This window comes from Heterocephalus glaber, unplaced genomic scaffold, assembly GCF_053883595.1.
Source record: "Heterocephalus glaber isolate CG9 unplaced genomic scaffold, H.glaber_assembly_v1.0 deba00001465, whole genome shotgun sequence".
In the NCBI taxonomy this organism is placed as follows: Eukaryota; Metazoa; Chordata; class Mammalia; order Rodentia; family Bathyergidae; genus Heterocephalus; species Heterocephalus glaber.
In genome coordinates, this window is record NW_028258312.1 from 28,945,677 (window position 1) to 28,970,700 (window position 25,024).

Here is a 25,024-nt window from a genome sequence, read left to right on the forward strand (position 1 = left end):
CTGTCATGTGAGCAGTAACTTTTCTTATTTCAGACTTCTTCCAGATTTGACATCAATATGGGGCACGGAGATGAAAACATTACCAAGGGTTACTATCTCAGTTTTTGCAGGGACACAGGTACTCTCTTTACTGCCACTAAACCATTTTATCCAAGCCAGTGGCTCATTTTCTACGATGGAATCAGATCATGAAAATATTGGTGCACATTAAGGTTTTCAGTTGAAAATAACCAGACAAGTCACAGTGTAGTAAAAGAAGGATTTTAGGTTTCTTTGGTGAAACAAAAGCAGATATAAAAAGTTACAAAGATTTTAGATTTCCATTCACAAAAAAAAATCATTCACATTTTACACTATACAGGTTATAATATAAATACAGGAGAGTATTATGTGCATTGTAATGAAAAGGGAAAAAGAAAACCCTAGTAAGTCAACACAGTGTCTGTATGTGAGCTACAACACCTAAGGGTGGACACATTTGATGCTGCTCCAGTATACTGCATATGATTGTGAGCTACGGGCTTCCTTTCTGGGGCAAAGGAGTTTCATGAGAGTCCATGTTGGGTCAACCTGTCTGCTCTTTATCTGGTTTTCTATCTCTTTTTTAAAAAAATTTAAACTGTTAACTGATCCATAAACACACAGAAGTTACACATAACTACGGGGTTCCCTGTGATGTTTCAATACTTGTGTCCACTGTAATGTTTAGCTCAGGTTAAGCATCTCAATCGCTTCAAGCATTTATCATTTCTATTTGCATTTTATTTGTTGTCTCTTCTTGGTTTCTTTCCATTACAGATTTGTCTTTAAACATTAAATTAAGCGGATAATGATTCAGTCATCTCCAGCAGTCTCTTTATTCAGATAGCAGGGAAAAAACAGAGTGGGAAGAGTCGAGGAGAAATTTCCACACATACACTCCACCTCACAGGAAGAAATGCCAGGCTAACCCTACACAGAAACCTTGCTTAGAATGTCCAAATGCCACTTGCTGAAAGCTAGACACTTTACCACTCTTTCCATAGTAAGCACTTGATGTATTCTATCCATTACATTATTTAATCAGGGACAAAGTACCTACATTATAGCGTTCCAAACTGTGTGAGGAAAATACAAAGCTAACACTGAAAAATAACTAGCGTACTCTATCCATTTTCAGGTCTTGGGGAAAATAACATCCAATAAATTAAATCAGTATGGCTTACTTCATTTATTTATGTATGCTTCACAGCTGCAGCATTCATACATGAACATTCAAAACTGTATAAAAGATTAAAATGGTTATATATACAAAAATTTATTTTTTCTTTTCTTTTTGCATGTGTGTTGTTTTAACAACCCCCCACCCTCCAGAGGCCTGGGTCTCCATCCATTGACAATGTCTTGATTTGCAGGTAACCTTGTTGGAGTTAGTGTTATGAATGCATTAGAAAGCAGACCTGGTTGAGTTAATAATTAGCACTTTGTCTGCTAAAAAATGTTCCTGGTCATAGAAAAGTCCTCCACTCAGGCCTTCCATGTAAGTTGAAGGAAAAAGATTGTAGCAGAGAAGAATTGCACGTTGGAGTCCGTTCCTCAGGATCATTAGGCAGGCTTCAGCTTTAGCATCTCGGCGAAGCCACCTGCACACGTGCCCCAGCATGCTGTGACCACTGGGGCTGGGGCTGCTGCCTGTCCAGGGAAAGCTGTCCTCTGTCTTGCTGCCAGTCAAAGGGCAAGTGAAACCATTTCCAAGCCAAACAAACTCCACCAAAGCAGCCGATCCAATGATTAAAGACCTTGAAGGCTCCATAATCATCATTAAATATGCCCAAACTCAGTGTGACTTTTTATTTTATATACAGGAGTAAAATCAACATTAAATCATCTTATTTACATGGCCTTGGGTGCTGAAATTGAGCTTTTTAAATAGTACAGAAGCCTGGTAGACATTACAGAAGGATCTGTGCCAGAGGCCAAGAGAAAACTAAAGAAACGAGACAGGCTGGAAATGGTTCCTTCTGCCCTGGTTTTCCTTCGTTTCGTTTGCTGTTCTTTTGGATGCCGATACTTTCATTTAAGGTGTTTTGGGCACATGGTGGTCCACAAATCGAAACCAACAGATAACACTTCTCAAGGTGGTCGGAAAGGCACAGGAAGTTAGGACTTTGGCTGAAATGATGAAAGCCTATTTTGCCATTTGAGCGATCAACGCCCCGACTCCTGCCATCTCCGGCTCCAACGATGCTCATGTTTGGATGTGTTTACAGAATTGTCCTTTGCTGATGAGGAATTTTTAAAGTATTTCTTAGAGTAAGTCCTTTGGTATGCAGATGCTACATGGAAGGAAAGAAAAAGAAAGAAAGAAAGAAAACACAACAACATTACTTGCTCCATACCCTAAACTCTGATACCAAAGCCGCAAAATGAGGGTGGCTAGTAGTTGTTATGGCATGGCTGTCCATTCTTTCTAAAGGACCACTTACGATTCATGCAGGTAATTTTAGGCATGGCCCATCTTCCATTCCCTAGGCACCGGATAGTTGGAAGGTGGCGTTGAATGAAACCGTCTTTGCAATGATATCTAATCAAGGAGTTGATTTCATAGCGAGGTTTCATCTTTCCAAAGGTCTTGGCATTTTCTACCACAGGAGGCTGGCCGCAAGCAACTGAGAGAAAGCAGATTGGGTTATTTCCAAATAAAGTAACAATTTCAATTCATTCCCCACCCTACCTCCCTCTCCTCTTCTATTCTCTTTCATTCTCTCTCTCTCTCTCTCTCTCTCTCTCTCTCTCTCTCTCTCTCCTCTCCATGCACCATCATAAAAGGCAAATATCCAAACTGAAGAAACTGAAATAGTTGAAGAACAATTTCAGTGGAAGTTCTAGGTCTACTTTGAATCTCAGATTATGTCTACCTGAATTTTATTTTATTAAAAATCACAGCACTAAATGGTCATACAGTCATAGAGCTTTATGGCAGGGCTACTTTGCTGAAATTAAAAAGCACCTGTCTCACTTCAGTGAGTGGTCTATTGGTTTTATCCTTATAACCATCCCCCAAATTTGACTCATTATCTTCTTTCACATGGCATGGTAAAGGATTTGTAACGATTAATGATTACCCTCACTTCCCGGGAAAGACTCACAATCTCTAACAACATCGAAGTTCTGACAGACAGACCGACATCCCCAAATACAAATAAAATACTGTCAGATCCACTTGTTTTTGCTCTTTTCCATCTTATGTTTTGAGACAGGAGAAGAGAATGAATCATATTCATCCCTCAGTTTTGTCAGTACCTTAATAAATACACATTTAAATGCTTGAGTAAGTAAAGCTTGACCCGCTTAGCTATCATTTTTATATTACAGTGAAAAACTCCAGTTATCCACAAACTTAGCAATAAATAATAATAATAATAATAAAAGAAGGAATAAAAGAAACTTCTCTATTTTGAAATTCAAGAAGCTGGAAAAAATAATTCATCTGAATTTGTATTAGCATATTTTATTCAACATTAGTGCAGTTATTTTAAATTATATTTTTAAAACCACTTAAAAATTATTGTGTTTTGCTATATATCTTCTATGGAAATGTAATCACTTGAATCCAATTCTCCCTAAAGGGTATTTTCTACCCATAGTTTAAGTATTCTGACACCACCGTCCATAAGGACATGCCATATCATCTCAGGAATCTAGGAAAAACTTCAGTGGGAGAAAAATTACCAGAAAACTTGGTACCAAAATGTTTAGATGTCAAAATCTTAATATCAATAGTTTATAATAATTATTAAATTTGTTTTCACTTTCAGAAGGGTGTCTACATGGAGACAAATTTTGAGTTTCACTTAATTATTTAATTCTCCAAATTTTCTTTTGCTTGATCCTAATGGGAATACTGGCAAACTACTTTTATTGTGCTAGGAAAAACATATATGACCTGTGAACAAAAAACATGGTGTGTTTTTGAATCAAAAGAACTTTTATTATAGTAAGAGACAAATTGCCCTTCACGCCTTCAAAACACTCCCTTCCTCCTAATACACTTATCCCATCATTCTTGTTGCTTTCAGAAGCAGCTCTGGAAGTCTTCTTCCAGGAGTATCTTTAAATGCACCTGAAAGTCCTCAACTGGTTCAAAACATTTAATTTTTCTGGTCATTTTCGTTTTAGGAAGGAGTCAGAAGTCATCCAGTGCCAGGTCCAGTGAATAAGGTGGATGAGGACGCACTACCATGTTTCTCTGGGCCTGTCTGTCTTCTGAATGACACCCAGCAGCAGCATTCACTGTACTTTTGGGTCGTACCTCATAAAGACCGTCATGAACGAGAACTTCCAGAATTGCTTCAGAAAGTGGCAAGAAAGGTGGGATAAATATGTTTGAACCGAGGGGGAGAATTTTGGGGCAATGTGTCTTTATTATAATAATTTTGAATTTAAATATTTACCATATTTTTCAACCAAGCCTTGTATTAGGTAGGATCAGACAGAATGAGACCAACGTCATACAAATTAGTTAAGCATGGTCCAATAGAATTTTATGTGAGTCTGAACTATACTGACAAAATAGAACTTGTTTTTAATCGTTGTGAGAGATTGAATTTCTTCTAAAACTATTTATATATAAAGACTATAAAAATCTAAAATGATTTAGTAAATGTAGAGAAAAGACAGGAAAATAGACCAGAAATAGATCCACACCTACTTGCTTGATAGTTGACAAAAAACAACATGGCAGCACAGGCAGGAGGCAGAAGTAAAACGCGGACAACTGGCTAGAAAGGCAGCTGTGGATGGCGTACGTATATAAACTGAAAAGCTAAATCATTAAGTATTTAGAAAACATAGGCTACCTTTATGATTTTAGGCATGTACAGATTTCTTAAAACACACAGAAGGTTAAGCCATGAAGGAATATTCAACAAAATTAAGAATCCTATTCATCAAAAAATTCCCTAAGGTAAGGCTTAGACAAACTACAAACCAGGAGAAGACATTTGCAACGTATGTAACTGCCAAGGAATCATAACAATAATTTTAGGAACTCTTGCAAACTAATATGTAAAGGATATATAAGCAAATTTCAAAAATAAGCAAAAAGAGAAACTTTACCAAAAACAAAAGATTTTCACATGTCCTATAAGACAAGGCATTCAGGGAGAAGTATTCAAGAAAATGCAAATTAAGTTACAAGATACAACATTTTATACCCTCCAGATTAGCAAAAATGTCAAAGTCTAATAGTATCAAAAGCTGGAGAAGATGTGGAGAAACACATCGCTGGTGGGTGTGTCAACTGGTATAACCATTTTGGAAGGTAATTTGGCATTTTCTAGTAAATTTGATGCTGCATATATCCTATGACTCAGCAACTTCACTCCTGGACATATGCCCTCCGAATCTCACAAACATCTACCAAGAACATCTTGAAGGATATTCACAGCTGTTTACAAGAGCAAAAATATTGTCTGTAATCCAAATGTCCACTGACAGGAGAACTGATAAATGGTGTATAGTCAAGCAATGAAGTAGGATACAGCAGCCAAAGACAAAACATGTAGCTACATGTATCGGCATAGAGAGAGCTCACAAACATAATGCTGAACCACAAAAAAAGCCAGGTAGAGAGTACATAAGTATTATTCCACCTATATAAACTTCAAACGTTTGCAAAATTAAACAATTTGTTATTTGAGGATGCAAGTGTATATGTTAATATTAAAGGGAAAAGCAAGGAAATAAAGTCATCACCTCTCATGGAAATTGTGGAGTAAATAAACAGTATCAGGAGACCACAGGGTACTCCAAAGATAAGGGATAGTAGACAATATGGTATCTTCTTCTAAAAATATACTTTTCCCACATATTACCCTTTGTAAGTATTTCATAGTTAAAAGCAGAACTACTTACATCGGTAGGTTTAAAGGTCTGAGCTATAAAAAGAGGAAAGATTATCTCTTATAAAAAATCTATAAACATAAAATTCTCCAGAGCATTGATTAGAAAATAATAGCGTATGGATAAATTCATAAATTGTACAGTCTTCATATTTATTTACTATACATAAATAAAAAAATCAGACAGTGGGGAGTGAAAATAAGGAACAATTCTCCTTCCATAATGGGCCAGAGCCAGCATTTTATAAAATCCACCCTGCACTGGGAAATGTGAAGCAAATGCTGATCAGTCAGGAACTGCCTTAGAGCCCCGAGTGGTGGCACAAACCTATAGTCCCAGCACTCTGGGAGGTTGAGACAGGAGGAGCACAAGTTCAAGTCCAACCTGGGAAACTTAGTGACCCAATGAGACCTTGACTCAAAAAGTAAACATTTAAAAATATAAAACTTGAGCTCACTCCGGAGATTTAGCTCAGTGTGAAGATCGTGGGTTCAATCCCTAGTACCACCAAAAGCAAACAAGAAAGCTGTCTGGCTTAAAATGTCAACGGCACTGCTGCTGAGAAACCTTGTTACAGAGGAAAATGATACAGGAAATGTAAGAGTTTTTAGACCCTAAAATGAAAAGGCATGACTCCAGCACACACTGGGAAAAGCACAGAGGCAAACATGACTTTGGGATAAGGACAGTTTATTAAACACTCACTGCAGTGGAAAATGGACAGCAGCCAGTCTTTGATCATTGTTTTAGGAGTTCCCTGACAAGGAGTAGGGGAGGGCCAAGGTCCCTGAGAACAAGTTCCACCTGTGCCTCGGGTGAGAGAGCAGCAGAAGGGTCCACTAAGGATCATCTGAGACAACGGCTTTGCGTACCTTCATGTTCTCTTTCCTCTCACAGAATTCATTATTTACGTTTGAATCTTTTAAAAATATGCATAGAGCATGTATCTTTAGTTTTATCACTTTTACATTCAAAGACAATCCAAATGGATTTTCCAGTTTGCATTCATCCTTGGTCCTCCTACTTGAGGGAGTAGACATTTCATACTACTGTCAAAACTGGGCTTTAAAACGTTTATGGAATTTCTGTTTGTTAAGAGAGTCTATAGAAATTCAAACACAAGACATGCTTAAAAAATCAGCTTTTAAAATTTTGTTTTTCTGTGTAATGTTAACCAAGCATTCTCAGCATAGCTGAATCTCCCCACATGCTGCTCATCATGGGGCTGTGGGTGGAATAAGCCCACGGTTGCAGGGTCCTTACCGGTGCCCTTCTTGCAGGTATAGGTGAGGTGGTAGTTGCACGGAACATCATTCCACTGGCCGTTTTCATGCCAAATGATGACCACGCAGTCTTCTCCAGCAGAAAAGAAACTATCTGGCTGGTTGGGTCTCCAGTTCTCATATTGCTGTAGAAATGGAGAGAGATGATAACTGTTTAACCATCCAAGGTAACAGAAGGGCACCATGGTGATCTGCATGGGATGACTTAAGAATTTGCTGGCCCACAGCACTGAAATCATTTTCATGTTAAAGGCTTTCCAACTCTGAGCAGAAAATAGCTGTGTCTGTGTCTCCAAGTCTTTATTTAATAAATACCTGATCTTTGGCAATGAAAATATCTTTGAGGAATTTTGGTCTAGTTATCCTAAATTTCCAAATACCTAATATACCCTCAATTTGACAAATCTATCATATTATTATTACCTGTAATAATATTAATGGAAGCAAAACTAGACAAAAACTTCACAATTTCACTCAAATCTATCATGTTTTCTTCCAGAATTTATATGCACATATACTATTCAGTCATGATCATCATGCAGTAAGTTTTAGTTTTTTCTTGTCTTTCCCACTATCAAATGCTTTCCTTTGTCATTTATTTGACTTAAAAGATTGAGATACCCCAAAAATGTTGTATTTACCTGATAAACCTATGCTCACCAATTTATGTACAATCTTTCAGAAATATTTTGCGTTAGATAAGCTTTTTTATTTGGACTATACAGTTGAGTTCTGCTCTGAGATCTAATCTGGAAGTTGCCTACTTTTAGTAGGAACATTTACAAATTCATGCATACTGATATAAGAATTAGGTTTTCAAAAGTACGTATTATTATAATATGTTTTACTTCTTTGTCACTGTGTGTGGACAACGGAAAAGGATTTTGTTGCTTTGATGCTTTTCCACTGTTTACCTTTATCTTATGTCTCAAAGGGTGCCACTGACCTCCCACTCTAAACAGGGAAGTGTAGCTATAAATACCGTTGGCCTCCTATGGTAATAACATCATTTACCATCAATAATGCATGAAGACTTTGCCTAGATACTTGATATGCATCATCTCTCACAAGCATTTGGCACAACTGGAAAACATTCAGAGTTAGAGCTTTGAGCACCCTGCACTCTCTAAGTTTCTTTCTTTATTAAAGTGTTGCCTTCATAGCAATGAATAACTATACGAAAAACACAAGTTCTGTGCCTGTTCAAGAATAAGAAATGCGGATGGGATAAAAATAATACTCAACTACAAATACAAGGCCAGTTTCCTAGACCTGGGGCTTCATAACTAGAACGCGTTACAGGCTGAGTTTGCCCAGTGTCTTCTCAGCTCAGCTGGAGTGTCCTTTCCATGCTGCTTTGCTGCATGTGGGGTCTCACACCGTCTAGCACTGAGCCGCTCCTGGTGCGAAGCCTCCCCACTGTGGTAGTGATCAGATTCAGGTTTCAGTTACGACAGCCCATGTGAGGATCTGAGGCTAGAGATCTACTAGTCTTTCCTTAAATGAAATTTCAAATGAGTCTGGGATGTGAAATGAGTAATGCAGTTTTATTTGTGAAGGACAGAGGCAGAGAGGAAATCGTTGAAGAGTTAAGACAGTTTCTCTAAGTTCAAAGCATGTAAAAACAATTTCTTCTCTTTACTTACTCCCAACAGTAACATGGCTATTTTTGTGCCCTTTAAGATGCATACTGTGTCAAACTCATTTTACTTTTCACTTACCAAAGTATTTCATTTGGCTACTTGCAGTATTGTCAGAAAAAAATATTTCTTTTGGTGTATTAATTCTCAATTCTTTGTATAATGCAAACTTAATGAAATATTTCTTTAGCTATAATAGGAGTTTTATGTGCGGTCAAGCTTGTTAAAATCAATAAAAATACAATTCATATACTAGAGAATGACTATTTTTCTTCTCAGACAAAAAGTTGTTTTTAAAGCCTTTCCGCATGTTAAACACCTAGATCTTTGACAAAATGTGGGAAGAGATCTAAAGCTTGAAAACCTGCTTTGCTTTCCGCCTTTTGCTTAGCTTTACTTTAAAGTCCTCCTCCATCTTTAGGAGACCAGAAGTCCCTGCCCATTAACCAGAGCTCTGAAGAGCAATGAGACTGCAAGAACCAAGGGAAGGTAATGAAGTTGCTTTTTGCCAAAACGCAGAATGAAGGGTGATTTTATTTCTCTGGAGAAAACTGAACTCAGAAGCAAGATGAACTGGAATCCAAGTCTAGAAACATGAGTGGGGTCCCACAGGTACCATCACCCACAGCACCGTGCCTGGGGCTTCCCTGCCGACTGGAAGTAACCTTCGCTCTGAAATGGCCTGTCCAGTGATTTCTCTGATTCTCCTGGTTTTCTTTATTCCTCACTTCCCCTCCCTTGTCATTCCTTACCCTTCAATCACAAAGACATTCTGTTTTTGAAACTACTTTCATAGATAAGCGAAGCAGAGGTATAAAAGTCAAGTTCTGCTTGTGGCTGATGTATAACTAAGATTTTTAAACAGATGAATTAAAGCAGCATATGAATTTTAAAACTAAAGGCTAAGAACTCATTAAAAGAAAGCAACCCACATGGAGTGTGTTGCCCTTTTCCCAAGGAACGTGACCTTCTGGGAGCCAAGGGGGCCAGAGTTCCCAACGGTGTTCAGGGACTGGTGCACACAGAAGTATAAAACCATGCAGAAAAGGTGAAAAAATAGCATAAATTTAAGTGGAGTAATCATACAAACTGTTAACCTGGATACCTACAGGACTCTGAAGAATAGGAGAAGATACTCACTAGACTCGTCTTGCTATTTTTTCAAGGGAGAAGATATTTCCATTCCTAGTCTCCATTTACTCAGCAAAAATAAGTTCCAAATGCAGATTAAACTGTTATATATTAAACTAAACCCCCAGAATCTAGTTTAAAACAAACTCCCAGGGAATTTCTACAAGAAAATTCTGTCCAGGCATGGTGACACACAGCTGTAATCCCAGAACTCTGGGAGGCAGCAGCAGGAGGACTGAAAGTTTGAGCCCAGCCTAGGCGACTCAGCAAGATCCTGTCTCAAAGTAAAAAATAATAAATAAATGGTCTGGGCTCAGGGCATAGCTCAGTGAGAAGGCCTTGGATTTAATCCTCAGTACTAGCAAAGAGGGAGGACAGGGGAGAGAAGCAAAGGAGAGTGGAGGAGAGAAAGGAGGACAGAGAAGCAGGGAGGGAAGGAGGGAGAAAGGAAGAATAACTGTTTCCTTCTCACACTGAAATGAGACTTAGAGTCTGTGCCACTGAAATGATTCTCAGGGGTTAACCTGCCCAGACCCCTGGTAAAAGATTTAATTGTCTTTGCTAAGAATTAGACTTGGCTTGCAGCAAAGATTTAAAATGTGGGTTCCTGCTGTTGCTGGGCAGGACTTGGTGTAATGGTGCAGGACCAAATTTTAGCTCCATGGTTTTTATAGGAATGGCTTGATACCCACAGGAACAACATGCTATTACCTCAGATGTGATAGCTCCACTGCGTAGATTTATCTTGGCTAGGACACTTCCATTTTGTTCTGTATTATTGCCAAACTTACATAGAAAGGGAAACTCCAGTTTTCTGAACAACTTTCTTTGTTTCCTTTTCAATTCTTTTACTTAGAGGGAGACAGAATATAAAAAATAAATCTTGGACTTTAGGTCCCATAATGTATTTTTTTTCCCACTAAAGTTAGACATTAGGAGGAAACCCCTCCTTAGGAAATCAATCAGCCTGGGCTGATGGCCTCTTGCATATAGTGTCTCTTCCATCCAGAAACACACTCCTTGGAATGAGCAGAGAAAAACTCACCAACTTTCAGCAAGAATTTTTTTTCATAACATGAAATAATGAGCAAACATTTTGGTTGATCTGTTCTAACTTGACACACTTCTAGCGCAGGATGGGCAAGCTAGGAATTATTCCTAAAAGCCACCGAGGGTCAGAAAAACTCATTTTAATGTCTTTGATCAAAATAAATGCTAGTCATGCTTCTGCACATCTGTGCCTCAGATATTCATGATTCCCACTCCCAACCCCAAACTCCTGGACCATACTCCAAACTCCCCAAGGACCACACGAGTCACACCACCAAATCTAGATCTCCGGAGAGAGAGCCCCAAATTACTGTGCACTTTCATTCATGACACAGGGGAAGTATTAATGATTAAGATATGACCATGCAGTACCACCAGTTCTCCTAGATGAATGTAATTACTGCGTGTCACAAACATACACTAATGAAAAAACTAGAAGTCTCAAGTAGCTGATAAAAAGGATGTAAAACTTTCTTATGTATTAGGAGATAATTATGTTACATCTAGTATGAAACTGCAGGACACTATCTATTACATGATAAAATATTTTTGTTTCCAATTAAATGACTGGCCCTATGTATTAAAAATGCTCACCCCAAAAGATGTGCACTTCAATCAAACTGAATACAGTCACTTTTCATGTAATATTTTCTCCTTCCTCCAAATGGATTCAAATGAGTCAACTGCCAAAATAATAAAATGACTTTCTAAACCTGTACATGTAACACCTCCCCAGGATGAATCTAGTCATTATGCACTAATAATGATATGCTAATAAAAATAAAAGTATGGTTCTTTCACATAAAAAGTGTCTCCATGTACCAGAGGGCTCTCAGAGGACCCATCTAAATACTGGGGAGAAAAATTCAAAGCAGACTAAAGTTAGTCATCAACATCTACCAAACTATAAATGCTTGGATTATTTTGTTCCAAACAATCCATATTGTCAAAAATATATCTCTGACTCACAACACCGGAGAAGAGGAGACCCACCCTCAGGTTTCCCGCCACAGGAGTTCCTAGGCTGCTTACACCAGTAGCCCTCAGACAGTGACACAGACCTCAGGGGGCCGGACTGATTCCATCCCCCAGAATGGCTGGAGAGTGACTTCTCATTTGATTCCTCATCTCTGAAATTCCCCAACCTACTGGGGCTGGAGTTGTGTTGCATGGTGGAAATGCCTTCTTAAGAAGTAGTTCACATCAGTTCAAGGCAAATCTCTGACTGCATAATGTCTGGGAGGTCCTGATATTCAGATACCAGATGATTGTCTAGCTTATAAAAGACACCACTAGACAGGATTAATATCCAAATCTCAGCAGATAGGTAGCATCCCAGCTGATGTTACACTGACTCATAGCTAATTGGCCTTGCCCTTATGCAATGATAGATAACTGTCTTTTTGCTAAGGTTAGCAAAGCATTTTTTCACATACATGCAAGACTTGGAAATCAGCTAGAAGCTGATTTTCCTCCTTTCTTTACAAAAACCCAGAAGTTTGCTTGGTTTGAGGTCTGAGCATGACTTTCAGTTAAAGAAAGAAAACATAGCCATGGGTATTAGTTATAGCTGCTGGGCTTTGAGTGACCCATAGAAAGCACACCCAGCCGTGAGGAAACATGAGACCAGCTGTAGGAATGGTATAGGAATGGTTCTCCCACCAGAGAATGTCACCCTCCTACCCCTCCTCACAACATGTCTCCACTATGTTTGTTTCTTCCACACCAAGACTTTGAATGGAGTCTTTAAAAGAAAATGTTAATTTGGAAATCAAGATCCTGGAGACACAAGGTCAGAGAATTCCTACAATATTAGAGAATCTTGTTTTTAAATCTCTTTTTGCACCATTTTAAGACCAAGAAGTTGTACAGCCAGGCGTGGGGCACATGCCTGTAATCCCAGCACTCTGGGAGGGTGAGGAAGAGGACTAAAATATCAGGGTCAGCCTGGGTAACTTACCAAGACCCTGCCTCCCACAAAAATCCCCAAACAGCAAATTAAAAAGGCTGTGTAGCTCAGTGGGAAGGCTGAGCTCGTTCCATAGAAACATAAAAAAAAGTTTTATAGCAACTACTTCTATCAAAACTTGAGCAATAACCAGCCTTGCTTTCAGAATACTCCACACATTTAAAGTTCTTTTAACTGAGATAATTTCTTCATTTGGTCAAATAAGTGCAAAGAAAATCAGTGAGTACTGTTTTCCTCAAGAGTCAGTCAACCTGTTTAGAATCTCTTAGTGTCCCTTCCCCTTGGTTGGGTCCTGAGTGGTACAAAATAAGTTAAAAAAGGAAACAGTACTTTCATAGACATTATATAAAACTAAGCTCCATCTTTCAGTGATTGCTCTCTCCCTCCCTTCCTCCCCCTCCTACACACACAGACACACACACACACACACACACACACACACACACACAGTCCACTGCCAGTACTTCTTGGCATTAGAGAAGGATATGTTGGAGATATCTGGGCAGGTCCCTATTCACATAGACCTGTATTGCAGATGAGCTCCTAACAAAATACAGTCAAGAAGAACCAAAAAGTCCAAGAGAGGAAATAGCAACAGACCCCTCAGATGGGGAAGCTGGTCCTCCCCATGCGACTCCAAGAGCAAACTGCTCTAAATGCCAAGGGCTTATGTCATCTATCTCAGTATTTAGCTATGATTTTCCTGCTTAGATGCAGTCATGTTCTATTCTTCAATATTCACTATAATTTGGATGTCTGGGGAGGCCAAACAGAGACTATGTTTTAGCACTATTATGATTTGGCTAAGCACATTTAAAAAATCACACGCTCCCATTGATGAAATCCACTCTTGACGTTACCCAAGAAAGCCATTCTATGACACAATACAGTGTTGTTATTGTTGGGAGTATTTGCAGGACTTCAAACAATAATTTGGATTGTTTTCCTTGAACAATGCACTCAGTGCTCTTTACCGACCCTCTCTCACTTCCAACACTGCTAATCTCATTCACAGGGGCTGCGGGGAGCTTTATATAAAAACCGAAAAAGACTTTTAGGTTCACCTGCCAAGGAAAGCAGCCAACGGAAACTTTCGGCTGGGTTCCATTACTGTGCATAAAAAATGAAAGTTCAGGAAACTTGAGTCCAAATAGTGGCCTTTCTTGCTAGGATCTGTTAAGCAAGCGACTACAAGTATTAGCTTCATGCTGGACTTGAAAAATCATTTTGTTCCACGTTTAAGTTTTACATTTACAATATCAGGTAATCAATACTAGAATTGTAAGCTATGCAAAGCTAGAGAATATTGTTCCTGCATAGTTCTGGGCAGAGTTCTGAGAAAGCAGTTTTGAATGCAAAATGCAATATAACCACTAGGTGGTGATACATACCCACTATTGTCATTTTACACCCTAATAACTAAATTGTTTAGCCACATGGAACTCGGAGTAATACCTCTAAACAATCGTGACTATTACCTCCTTGCGTCAATAAAAATTAAAAAGTTATCTGAGATGTGTTGTCGTGGTTTTGTGAGTGAAAGTATGTGCCAGAAGGCGGCTGTCTGCAAAATAGTATTTTCGACTCTGCACTCTATTCTGTTACTGGCCAGAATAGCCATAATGTGAATTTTCTAACTAGAATACTCACCTATAATAGTTTACTAAGTTTCCTTTTCCTTTTAATGTTATCTAATGGTTTGCATCAATGATGAAGTTTCGCCAGAAGCAAACTGTAGTCGGGAATGTCCACCCACAGAGCTTCCAATGGGCCAGATCATACACCCCACTAAGGGACATCCACACACACAAGTGTAAGGTTCACAATGCGAATCTCAGCCAGTCTGCTTTTAGGAGAAAGCACATCTACACTGGCTCTGCAAACATCATACCTGTCCTAAAAGCTGCCTCTCCCTGGCAAACTCCTTTTATGCCCCAGGACCCCTAGAGCCATGGCAGAACTCCCAGATCTACAAACTCAGTCCGAATACAGCCACTGTGAAGAGCAAGCAAATAACCACTGAGGAGCAAGAGCAAGCAAATCCCAAATACAAAACACTTCCCTAGAGTTTGGGACACACACTGATAAGAAACTGGGCTATCACTAAATAAGGAGCTCTGGGAAGCACTCTGAGGCAGCCCCAGCCTTCCAGGGCGCAGGTCAAAGGGTTGTCTGGACAGAGGGAAGGAGGGCTGCTTATTACAGATCAAAACATCTGGTACCGTTAAGGTGCTCCCCCGTCGCCATGGTACACAACAGAGATTTGTCTGCAGGCCAAGGAGTATGGTTAACTTGGCTTTCTGTAACTTGTTCAGGCCAATGCCTTCCCTGTGAGATAGACAGTCCCTCTCTGGCTCCTTGTCCTCTGTTCTGGGTCCTCACTGCTTAGGTTTTCAGGGAGGTTATGGTTTTGCTGCTGTCTTTTAGCTGAACTGGGTAATTCACTGGCCCACAACCAAAAAGAAAAGAGCAGCTTTGTTCTAAAGGGGAAAAGGAGGTTTGTTTTGGTGTCGCTACACTCTTCTGGGAGCCCCAAGTTGGGTCCCACCACCCCTGCACGGAAGGGAAGGAAAACTAAGTTGGGGTCTGGGTCTGGCCTGAAGTGGCAAGATGCCCACTCTTCTTCTAGCTGCAAAGCTTTCGCGGGAGACAATCCAGACTCCCGAGGGCAGGACTAACTTTGTGTAATAGCATGAGCTCACTGCGTCACAAAGCAGCAATTATCAACAGCATGTGCAGGGGCCCAAGAGCAACTTGCATTTCATCCCTGCCAGGACCCGTGCCAGTGGGCACTCTCTCCGAGCTTGTCTGCACAGGTCCTCAGCCATGCTGTGCTCAGGAGCCAAATGCAGGGAGAAAGCGTCAACAGCCCTCTGGCTTTCTCTATTCTTGTTTTCCTTTCTCCGTGGTTATGCTTTGCCTTAAATGAATTAGCAATTAAATGTAAACATCTGCACGCAGTTCTAAAGTTTCATAAAGCACTATGAGTGGAGCATCTCCGAGAATGACTACTACATTGATAAAATTTCTTCTTTTTTGTGGAAAGTCTTGTAATAATGAAACGATTTTCCAGGGCTGGGTAAATAGTGTTTTTTCCAGCTTCTCAACCTATCAGCAGCTATCTGAGGCCCCAAAACAGCAGAAAGGTCAAAAGGAGAGTTTTGTGTCCTAGAGATACTCTAGGACTTATAATTTTTCCCATGTAGATTCAGAATTCAAATCAAATCGAATTAAATTGGAGCACAAGTAACATCTTTCAGTAAGAACATGGCAGTCTTTGGTAAAAAGGAATGCGCAAGGTCTTCCACTCATGAGTAATGGGTTAAAGAGTGAGGAAAGAACATATGTTTTTCTTGGCTTCTAGGTGAATATAATGAAGCCTGTGAAGTCTAACATAATTACATTAATACTGATATGCGGTGTGACTTGTTCACAGAGAAGTGGCATTTGACTTGGAGCGCAAACCACACCACAGCTGTCACATCTGCTGATAATTTATAGAAAGTCCTCCAAGATTTTCAAGTAGAAAATGTAAACCTTAAGGGTTTGGGGAGGAGGGGCAGAACTTTCAAACTCTACCTGTAGTTTTTACTGACACCATTGTACATGTTCCTGGGGAATGGTCTGACATTCTAGTACCCGTGTGTGACACTCAACGGCCACATGGAGGTACCTGGCATGCCTACCACCGCAAACACTTCCCATCTGCATCGGGGACATTTCAGATCCTCTCTACTGGCTGGTTTGAACTTTGAAAACAAAGTTAAGCTTTTAATGTGAGGGTTCTGCTTTGCACTGTTTTCTGCTAGTTCTATGCTTCGGCCCAGCAGAAACCTACGAACAAGCTGAGAAAACACCGGGATGAGTTAGTAACCCTGGTTCTCCAAAAGGGACACCTGGGGGAGGGCGGGGCTGGGAGCCTGTGTTTCCAAGGCCATGATAATGATGCAACCCTGCAGCAGAAGGATAATGCTCTGTGGCCTGTGGCTTATGGCTCCTTTTCTCTGCCCCTTGTTAAGAGTCTCTTCCTGAATTACAGGATACGTCTTCATTGTTTCTATCTTTTCAAAGCTGGTTTTTCTTATGATACTTGGCTTAGCAAAATGACATTTATTTCTAAAAGAAGAAAAGGGGCCTCTGGTCTGAAAGTCAAACCCACACCAACCAGTCCGTTCTTTCATATCAATCCTAAGCACTGGTGGAGGTGGCTCAGCCCGCGCTGGGCTTTGCTTACTGTGATGAGAAAAAGGGCAAAATTCAGTTCTCTCTGAGAATAAGTAGGATTTTTTAAGTACAAAAGGAAAACTGTACAAGTACAGTGGACCCTTGCCTTGTGAACTCAATTGGTTCTCAAAGGCTAGTTGTAACTCCAGTTGGTCAATTGCTTTCAAAGTCTCTCTCCTGTTTCAGGCAGATTCAGGGTCCTTAGAGAGACATTGGCCCAGGACTTCTCAGTGAACCCCACACAGGAAAGGATGCTGTCATGTTCCTTCCAGAACTCTTCAAGAGTTACATCTGTACCCGAGACCATCTGGAAATGGCCAGCATTCAGGTCGTAACTCAAGACTTTGGTTATAAAACTACGATTCCAGCCTAACCCAAGTTGTTCATGTCAGGCCGGTTGTAACTTAAGGGTCCACTGTGATTACATTATCAGTGAGCCTTCTGTTGTCTGTACCACAACTATCAAGGAGCAAGAGCTGCAATGTATAGCTGTGATCTGCAGATGATTCTAGGATATTCTGGCTAGATTCAGATACGACCAAGAGAGGAAGAGGCCTTTTTGTTTCCTCCCAAGAGCAGACTGAATGATGAGAAGGGGAGCCCATGACTCCTTCCCAGCAAGCTGAGAAGCCACAGCTTCGGTTAACAGTGACCAGAAAGGACCGTAGTAAAGAACGTGAAGGTAGAAAATACAAAAACAAAACAAAATCAAAGAAACCACCCTTCCAAAAGCTCCTTGATGTTTTACAAAGGGAACTGGATCATGAATTCTGTTTAGTCCACCACCCTGGAATCACCCCTAAGTGACGGTCTTCTTTGAGATAATGGCGTCCGAGCCGTTGCAGAGACCAGCGAGGGTTGAGGAGCCCAGCGGGTGCTGGGTGCTGGTCCCAGGGGAGGAGGGGACGTGAACAGCACAGGCCATGGAGAACTCCCGCAGGAGAAGTTCACTCCTGGGGGCCACACCCAGCAGGAGCAAGGGGGCAACAGCTTTCAGTCTCTGAGATCCACAGTGTGATTTTAAACTGCCTGTGGGGAGCTGCGTTGTACAAAGCAGCAGGATGAAGGCACCTAAGAAATTCTGCTCTCTTTCCTTGTGTGGTCCCACGGACACATAATCTTTGGTCAAAAAACACTGGAAGTGATTTTTAAGAGGACATCTAGAGAGAGAGAAATTCCTGCATATTCCCTGGCGTTTGACATCTTTTATGCTGAAATGATTAACCTTTGATAGTGGATCAATACATAAAGCTCTATCCAACTGTAAGCAGTCGAAGCATTCTTGGCCAAGCATCCATAAATGTGAAATGAGCTGATAACACTGAAGAGTGATTATTTCCTTCTGCTTGTTTAACTACATTTTAGATATAAATAACATTTTTCAAAGGCATTTTTCTATAGAAAATACATCGGCTAAACAGTGCCTATTTGAGGAAAAAAATTATCCAAAAATTGTTGTTTTCCTTAAGTTTCATGGAAAATGTGCTCTGATATCACTCAGAGAGGCATGGATGGCAGAGGTTCAAAGTGTACTCTCCCTTCTTTAACTTCCCAAGTTTATTACACAAGAATTCCTAGGACAACCATGGACACAATGGTGGTCATTTCCAGTAGAAAGACCTGTTGTTCTATGGGCCACTACCTTTTGTATAGACTTTTATTTTCGAAGAACACATTTTTCTTTTTTTCCATTCTTGAAAATCCAACTATGTGCAGATATTTCTCCTACTGGTGCAATTGTAAACAGAGTGTTTAATGTGGATAAACAAGAAGTGTCACGAAAAGGTGGAACCCAAAGTCTTAATGTGGTCATTGCAGGATTCAAAAGATAAGTGAGTGACGAGTGTATGGTGATTATCACTGGATCATTAAAAAGTACTGATGAGGCATCTATTTTACAACAACTACCCTGTTGGGTTGTGAAAGACAGAGATGGAAGGTGAGTCCTGCCTCCGAAGGCTGGGAGTCCAGAAGCTAACAGCACAGGGCTCTGGGCTGGCATGGGAAGAGGACAAAGGGGCACAGAAGGAGAGCCCCAGGCCTGGTAAGAAGGCCTCCTGGAGGAAGGGGACTCTTGGCTATGCAGGGTATCTGAATATTCAGAAAAGAGGTGAGAACACGCCTAGCCCTACAGCAAGGAAAGGCAAAGCCCCACAAGAGCAAAAGGCCATGACTTATTCCAGAAACACGATTCCTTTAAGATGCACTAGCTCATAAAATACCATGGAGTTGATAGGCTTGGTCTGCCATTCTAATAGCTAGAATTTTATACCAAGAGCAGCAGGAAAACATGCGAGAATTTTAAGCAGCGGGCAACAAGAGTTCATAGTCCAGGGAGGCGAGGGTCACTGGTTCTAGGAATCACTGGAGGGAAAACGCCCTGGACAAGCCACTCATTTAGCAATTGGTCAGAGGGACAACTTAAGAGTCAGCTGACAGTATGGATGCTAGATAAGAAAAGCTTCCTTGAGTTCTCCAGCTTTAATGTGTTAAACTTGAGTGGGTTAACTTACTGCCTCTAAAGACATAACCTGAGGAGAAGAGAAGCAATCTCAAGTGAAATGTGTGCGTTCCCCCTAAAGCTATAGGTGTGTTTTGCTGTTAGTATCAATAGTCGAGTTAAAGAATAACCAGCTGGGGGAAACCAGTGACAGAGTGAAAACTGAAATGTGTTAAGCAAAACCAAGCTAAACATACACCACAAGGATAAAGCTTGGCACAATTTTATCCATGAGTGCATTTCTGTAAAACTGATTCGGCAAACACCCCAAATAAACAATGAGAGATTTAAAAAAAATAACAGAAACAGAAATTTGACATTTTATCAATTATATCAACATCCAATTGTAAAAGCCAATAATGTGGAATGAATCAAAAACAATCTAAAGAATAAGGCAATTTAGATGACTTGGCCAAACAACATCACTGATTTAGTATAAACATCTGAATTGAATTAGTCCAGATATAAAACATAATCATGTTAAATATGACACAATTATATTGCAAGCTTATTGGAACTAATGTTTAATTATTTCAATAAAAGAAATCATTGAAATGGAGACCTAACATAAACTTGTTTGTTTTTCCTGAATTGTAAGGCTGAATATCGAGTGCAAGAGTAAGGTAAATATAAGAAGTTCTTTTTGGTTTGAATACTGTTCTACTTCCCAACATGGATAAGCTCTAATAAATCTTTCAAACAAAAAGTGAAGAGAGAGGGTGTGTGGAAGAGGAGAGAAATCACTCTGAAACATAAACAAGACCCTTAACATGGCACACAGTCAAGTTAACACATCTCCACGTGAAAGCAGATCCTGCTGGCCCCAGTGAAGGCCTGAACAGCTATCAGGAATATGCTCAAACGCAAGAAACGCAGAGTAAACAGAGAAACAAAGGAGAAGTATTTTAGTCAAAGGCTGGTGCACATATGGAACCTGTTCAGGGACAGAGACTGTGGAACACATTACAAACGGTTTCAGGGACAGGGAGGCCATCTCCGAAAGGAAAGGACAAGGAAAAGGGCAGGCTCAAAGGCAGGAGAGTGGGCCAGAGATCAGTCAGATGGGCAGAGACTGGCTGGGAGGCAGATGGTTTCTCCTGCTCCCAAACGCTCAGAGTGAAGGGTCACTCCTTAGCTTAGCACACTCACTTTACATAGCGTGAATGAAGAAGAAGCCGGGCTGAGCTCCTCTGGAAGCGCGTGTGCCCTTTCTCGATGCCTTTGCTTGTTTATGTATGGACCTGCGGCCTTCCTGCCACTGAAGTTCTCTCTCACTGGGTGCACACTCAATCCTAGATTTCCATCAAAGCCTGCATTGTGTTACCTCTTGCTGCAAATTCACAAGAAGATCAATATTTCTCTTTAGATAAAGTGCAAAGCTCATGCCTGCTCCTTTACCAGATTTAGGCCCAGTCCAGACTCCGGAAATGGTAATTAAACTTTTTTGGGCCATATTTCTGTGCCTACATTAAAAACTGATCAACACAAACCAAAGATAGTTGACCTGCCTTCCTTTCACAAGGTGAATTAACAACTTTTGTGTCCAGCGTGCCTGTACGGACATGGTGGAGGAGACACCTTCCCTGAGATGCTAGGAGACACCCTCCTGGCTACCAGGTAGCAGCCAATATTCAGTCCCCTTAACCAAGCTCACAGGGCTAAGGGGTAAGGCTTTATCCTAGGCAATGTGAGAAATAAAAAGCAGGGAAAATGGCCCTCTTTGAAGAGGTGAACCGCTAATGCAGAGATCAGAATAAACATCTAGTAACACACATGTGCTAAGGATGAAAACATACAAACCAATTCTGGATAACTAACAACAGATGAGAAACAGACTGAAATTTGGCTTAGCCTGGTCATTGTGTAGCGAATGAGACTTTTCATGTACTCCAACCGGCCAGATGCAGCTGCACTGGGCTCGGGCTGGAACATGTGGAAATGCAGCCAATAGGTACTTTTGGAGTTAAGTTGTGACACAGACCTGCAAGACCAAGCAGAACTTGAGCTTTGGGCATTCCAGTTTCTGTACTAGGGATGGGAGCTCAAAAGGACCTGACCTATTTATAAGAAAATAATGTGGGAGGTAGACTGACTAGTGAGTATCTCAGAAACCTATTTATTCCACAAGAATTCAACAATGGAAAACTCGCTCAATGTCTATGCTAGATAATAGATACAATAAAAAATTATAAAAGTTTTCATTGGAAGGTACACAAAGAATTCTTTTCCTTGCATTTTCACATATAGACTTAAATTCGAAAAAGTAAATAAAATAAAATTGAAAGAATTATTAAATTAAAGGATTGATGATATACCAACCACTATCAATCTAACTGGCCATATTATGCTCCTCAGGTAAAGTAAAATGAAAATATGCAAGTGTAAGTATTGCTGATACGCCAGCTAGCAAGGACAATTAGAGGAAATGGGATGACCATCATGAAGCTGTGGTGTCTGTTATCTTACTGGAAACATACTTTACAGATAATATATTTTTCCTACTTTTTCTCCATCTTTCCAAGAAATTCCTTACAAAACTTGAATGACAAGAAGTGTGGATTGAACACAGGAATGACAGAGAGAGAGAGAGAGAGAGAGAGAGAGAGAACCAGCAATGATAGATGAAATCCAGTGACAGGTAAAATCTAGTGATATATTTTCAGTTGCTCAAATCAAAAGAGGAGTAAGTGATTCTGTATTTAAAGACACGGAGGAACCAGGGTGAGGAGTCTATGGCTGTGCAGGTAGGCCTACGTTCAGAGGCTGGCTTCATCAGTTAATAGCTTTGTGACCCTAGACACAGAGCTCAATCTAACTGGCCTTCCCTTCCTTTACCTGGAAAGCAGGTGATGTCCATGCATTCCATGGCCCCTGGTCATATGTGAACGGAGTGCTGCCTCCCCATGTGCACAAGGATGACTACCTGAGCAAGGCACAACTTCCAAAGGCAGAGATCACTTTGGCTTCTGTTTGAAAATGAACATTACCCCTCGCCAAACCATTAAATCCTGATGAGTGGGAGCTAATGGATGTAGAGACCTAAGTAATTCACACACAAAAAGAACTTACAAATTATGTTTGATCTTGCTCATCTAATTTAGAATCTGATTCACACTTGCCATCTTGTCCAAGATTGTGGATCCCGATGTTGCCTGCATTTAAGAATCACCTGGGGACACTCAGGAAATTCAGCTGCTGGAAGTTTTGCCATAATAAGTATAAGCAAAGTTTGAATTAGTCTCTCTGGCCATTCTAATGGACAGCCAGCACTGGGCACCACCAGTGTGCCCAATCACACCTAGAGTATCTCTAAAGCATGAGACCCGTTTGTTTCTACTGTAAGTGATTCCAAGCAGCTTTACCTACTACTCCAAGATCCAACTGCAGGTGACTCTAAGGTATTTTTAAAGGCCCTTCTTTACATGTATTCATTTCCATTTTGCTTTGAAGCTACAAAAAGCAAAGATAACTATCTGAAAGACAGACACAAAACAGTTCTGATCATCTGGTTTTCCTCTTCAGTAGAAATTGGCTACACTCTTCTTTCAAAGAGACAACAGCTGTGAGAGAGGACATTAGTGGTTGGATCAGTTCCTTTGCGATATTTCTGTAACCCTCTCCTGTTGCAGACAGTGAACTTGACCCCATCATTTAAGTTGTTCCAGGCTAATGTACCCTCTGTCAAATGCAAAGAGCAGGCAGTACCAAGATCCCAGAACTGCGTCCTTTCCATCACCGTCTTACCAGTGTGCTGCCATCAGTCCATCGGAAGTCATGCTCAAACATCTTGTCGTTCAGGCCTATCCACTGATAGTCATGGCCCACACCTACGGGATGAGAAAAAATGCGGATATGTTTACTACCTCTCCCTCACATCAGTGAAAATATACCAGACAAGGGTATTATCAGGGTGAATCATGCATCTTCTTTTCTTACTGGATTTTTATCTAGTTGCTTATTAACAAAAACATGCTCCTAGTCTATCTTGTGTTCTTCTGCCCCATGTGCTTTGAAGTAAAAGGCTAATTTTCAAACACTGGAACATCAGAATATCAGGCATAGATGATAATTTCTCTACCCATTCACTATAATTGAATATTTCCCATATTCACTCATAATGGCACTTTTCCATTTACTTATTTTGTTCTTGTTAATCTATGTCACTGGCAAACATTCAGTGATTCAATAAAAGGTACTGACATCAGGAGCTGCCCACTCTCCCCTCACTTTGGAAACTGTGTGTTTCTTCCCATAGTACTTCAAACAGTGAACACTGAGGCCAGAAAACTTTGAAAAACTATCCTTAAAAATATTTCTTTCTGGGCGGGGATTTAGCTCAGTGGTTCTGCTGCCTGCCACGAAAGCGCAAGGTCCTGAGTTCAATCCCCGGTACCAAAAACCAAAACCAAAACCAAACAAAATATTTCTTTCCATCATGAGATGAGAAACTGGGAAAAAGATCATACCTTTAAATATTATAAATTAACAAACTTAAAAAAGATAGCCAGCATTATGGGAACATATTTCATAGAACATTAAACAGTGCTTCCTGAGCAAAATGGTCCTATAAATTCTCTGTGTAAAAACCCAGCAGCCCTCCTCTTTGCTGTGTGTAAGAAGTTATTAAGCAACTCCGCTGTTTGGTTGCATTAGCTTTTTATCTCCATTTATTTCTGTTCCTAACAAGTAACTTACTTTCTATTGTCTAAAACAGAAACTTGGATGAGAACCAGAATATAAGATTAGGATGCTATTCACACTTCAACTGTAATTAGCTGGACAAAAAAGAACTTCCTCCTTAATTTTATCTTTAGTTTTAGCCAACACATGCAAATATTCAAAACCGACACCATGAAAAGTAACCATGGTAGGAGGAATCTTATTGAGCTGCAAGAAAAGGCCATTTTTCTAAATTAAAATAAAAAACGATCAAAGAGCAATTTCTTACGATTCAGTTCCTCGCCAAGTGTTCCGCTGATTACTTCTGGCAGACCACGTGACGCCTTCCTACATTAGAGTGGACAGTTTCCCAACCCACGTGGGGACCGGGGTTAGCTAGTTCACAGACGAGGGGTCTAATCCACTGAATCAAGACTGAGAAAGCCACTGCTTTTCTGTTGGTTCAGAGAAAGCTAAAATGTGGTGAGGAAGAGTGAGGTGTGGGACACTCACGATTCACAAACATCTGCTCTTCCTGTGACAGGATGCTGGTGAGATGTGCACCCTGCAGGCGACACTCCCTCTCAGCCGCATCCCATGTGCGTCGGTGGGCGAAGTATTTGTAGCACTGGCCCTGGAATTTGTGCCAGCCATAGTCACAGGTCTCCGTATCTGGGAAGAAACA

At 40.4% G+C, this 25,024-nt stretch overlaps 1 protein-coding gene across 4 annotated transcripts in view; it reads right to left on the bottom strand.

Annotated features, from left to right (window-relative positions):
* Positions 1-247: 247 nt before the first annotated feature.
* Positions 248-25,024, bottom strand: part of Vcan (versican) — a 108,213-nt gene continuing 83,436 nt past the window's right edge. For all 4 annotated transcript variants that reach the window (XM_021255732.2, XM_021255733.2, XM_087180998.1 and 1 more), the window contains 5 exons: positions 24,853-25,011; positions 23,425-23,507; positions 7,147-7,291; positions 2,466-2,648; positions 248-2,315 (listed from right to left, as the gene is read on the bottom strand). In XM_021255732.2, coding sequence (XP_021111391.2) covers positions 2,188-2,315; positions 2,466-2,648; positions 7,147-7,291; positions 23,425-23,507; positions 24,853-25,011 — 698 coding nt within the window. In that variant the 3' untranslated portion in view covers positions 248-2,187. The remainder of the gene's footprint in view (positions 2,316-2,465; positions 2,649-7,146; positions 7,292-23,424; positions 23,508-24,852; positions 25,012-25,024) is intronic.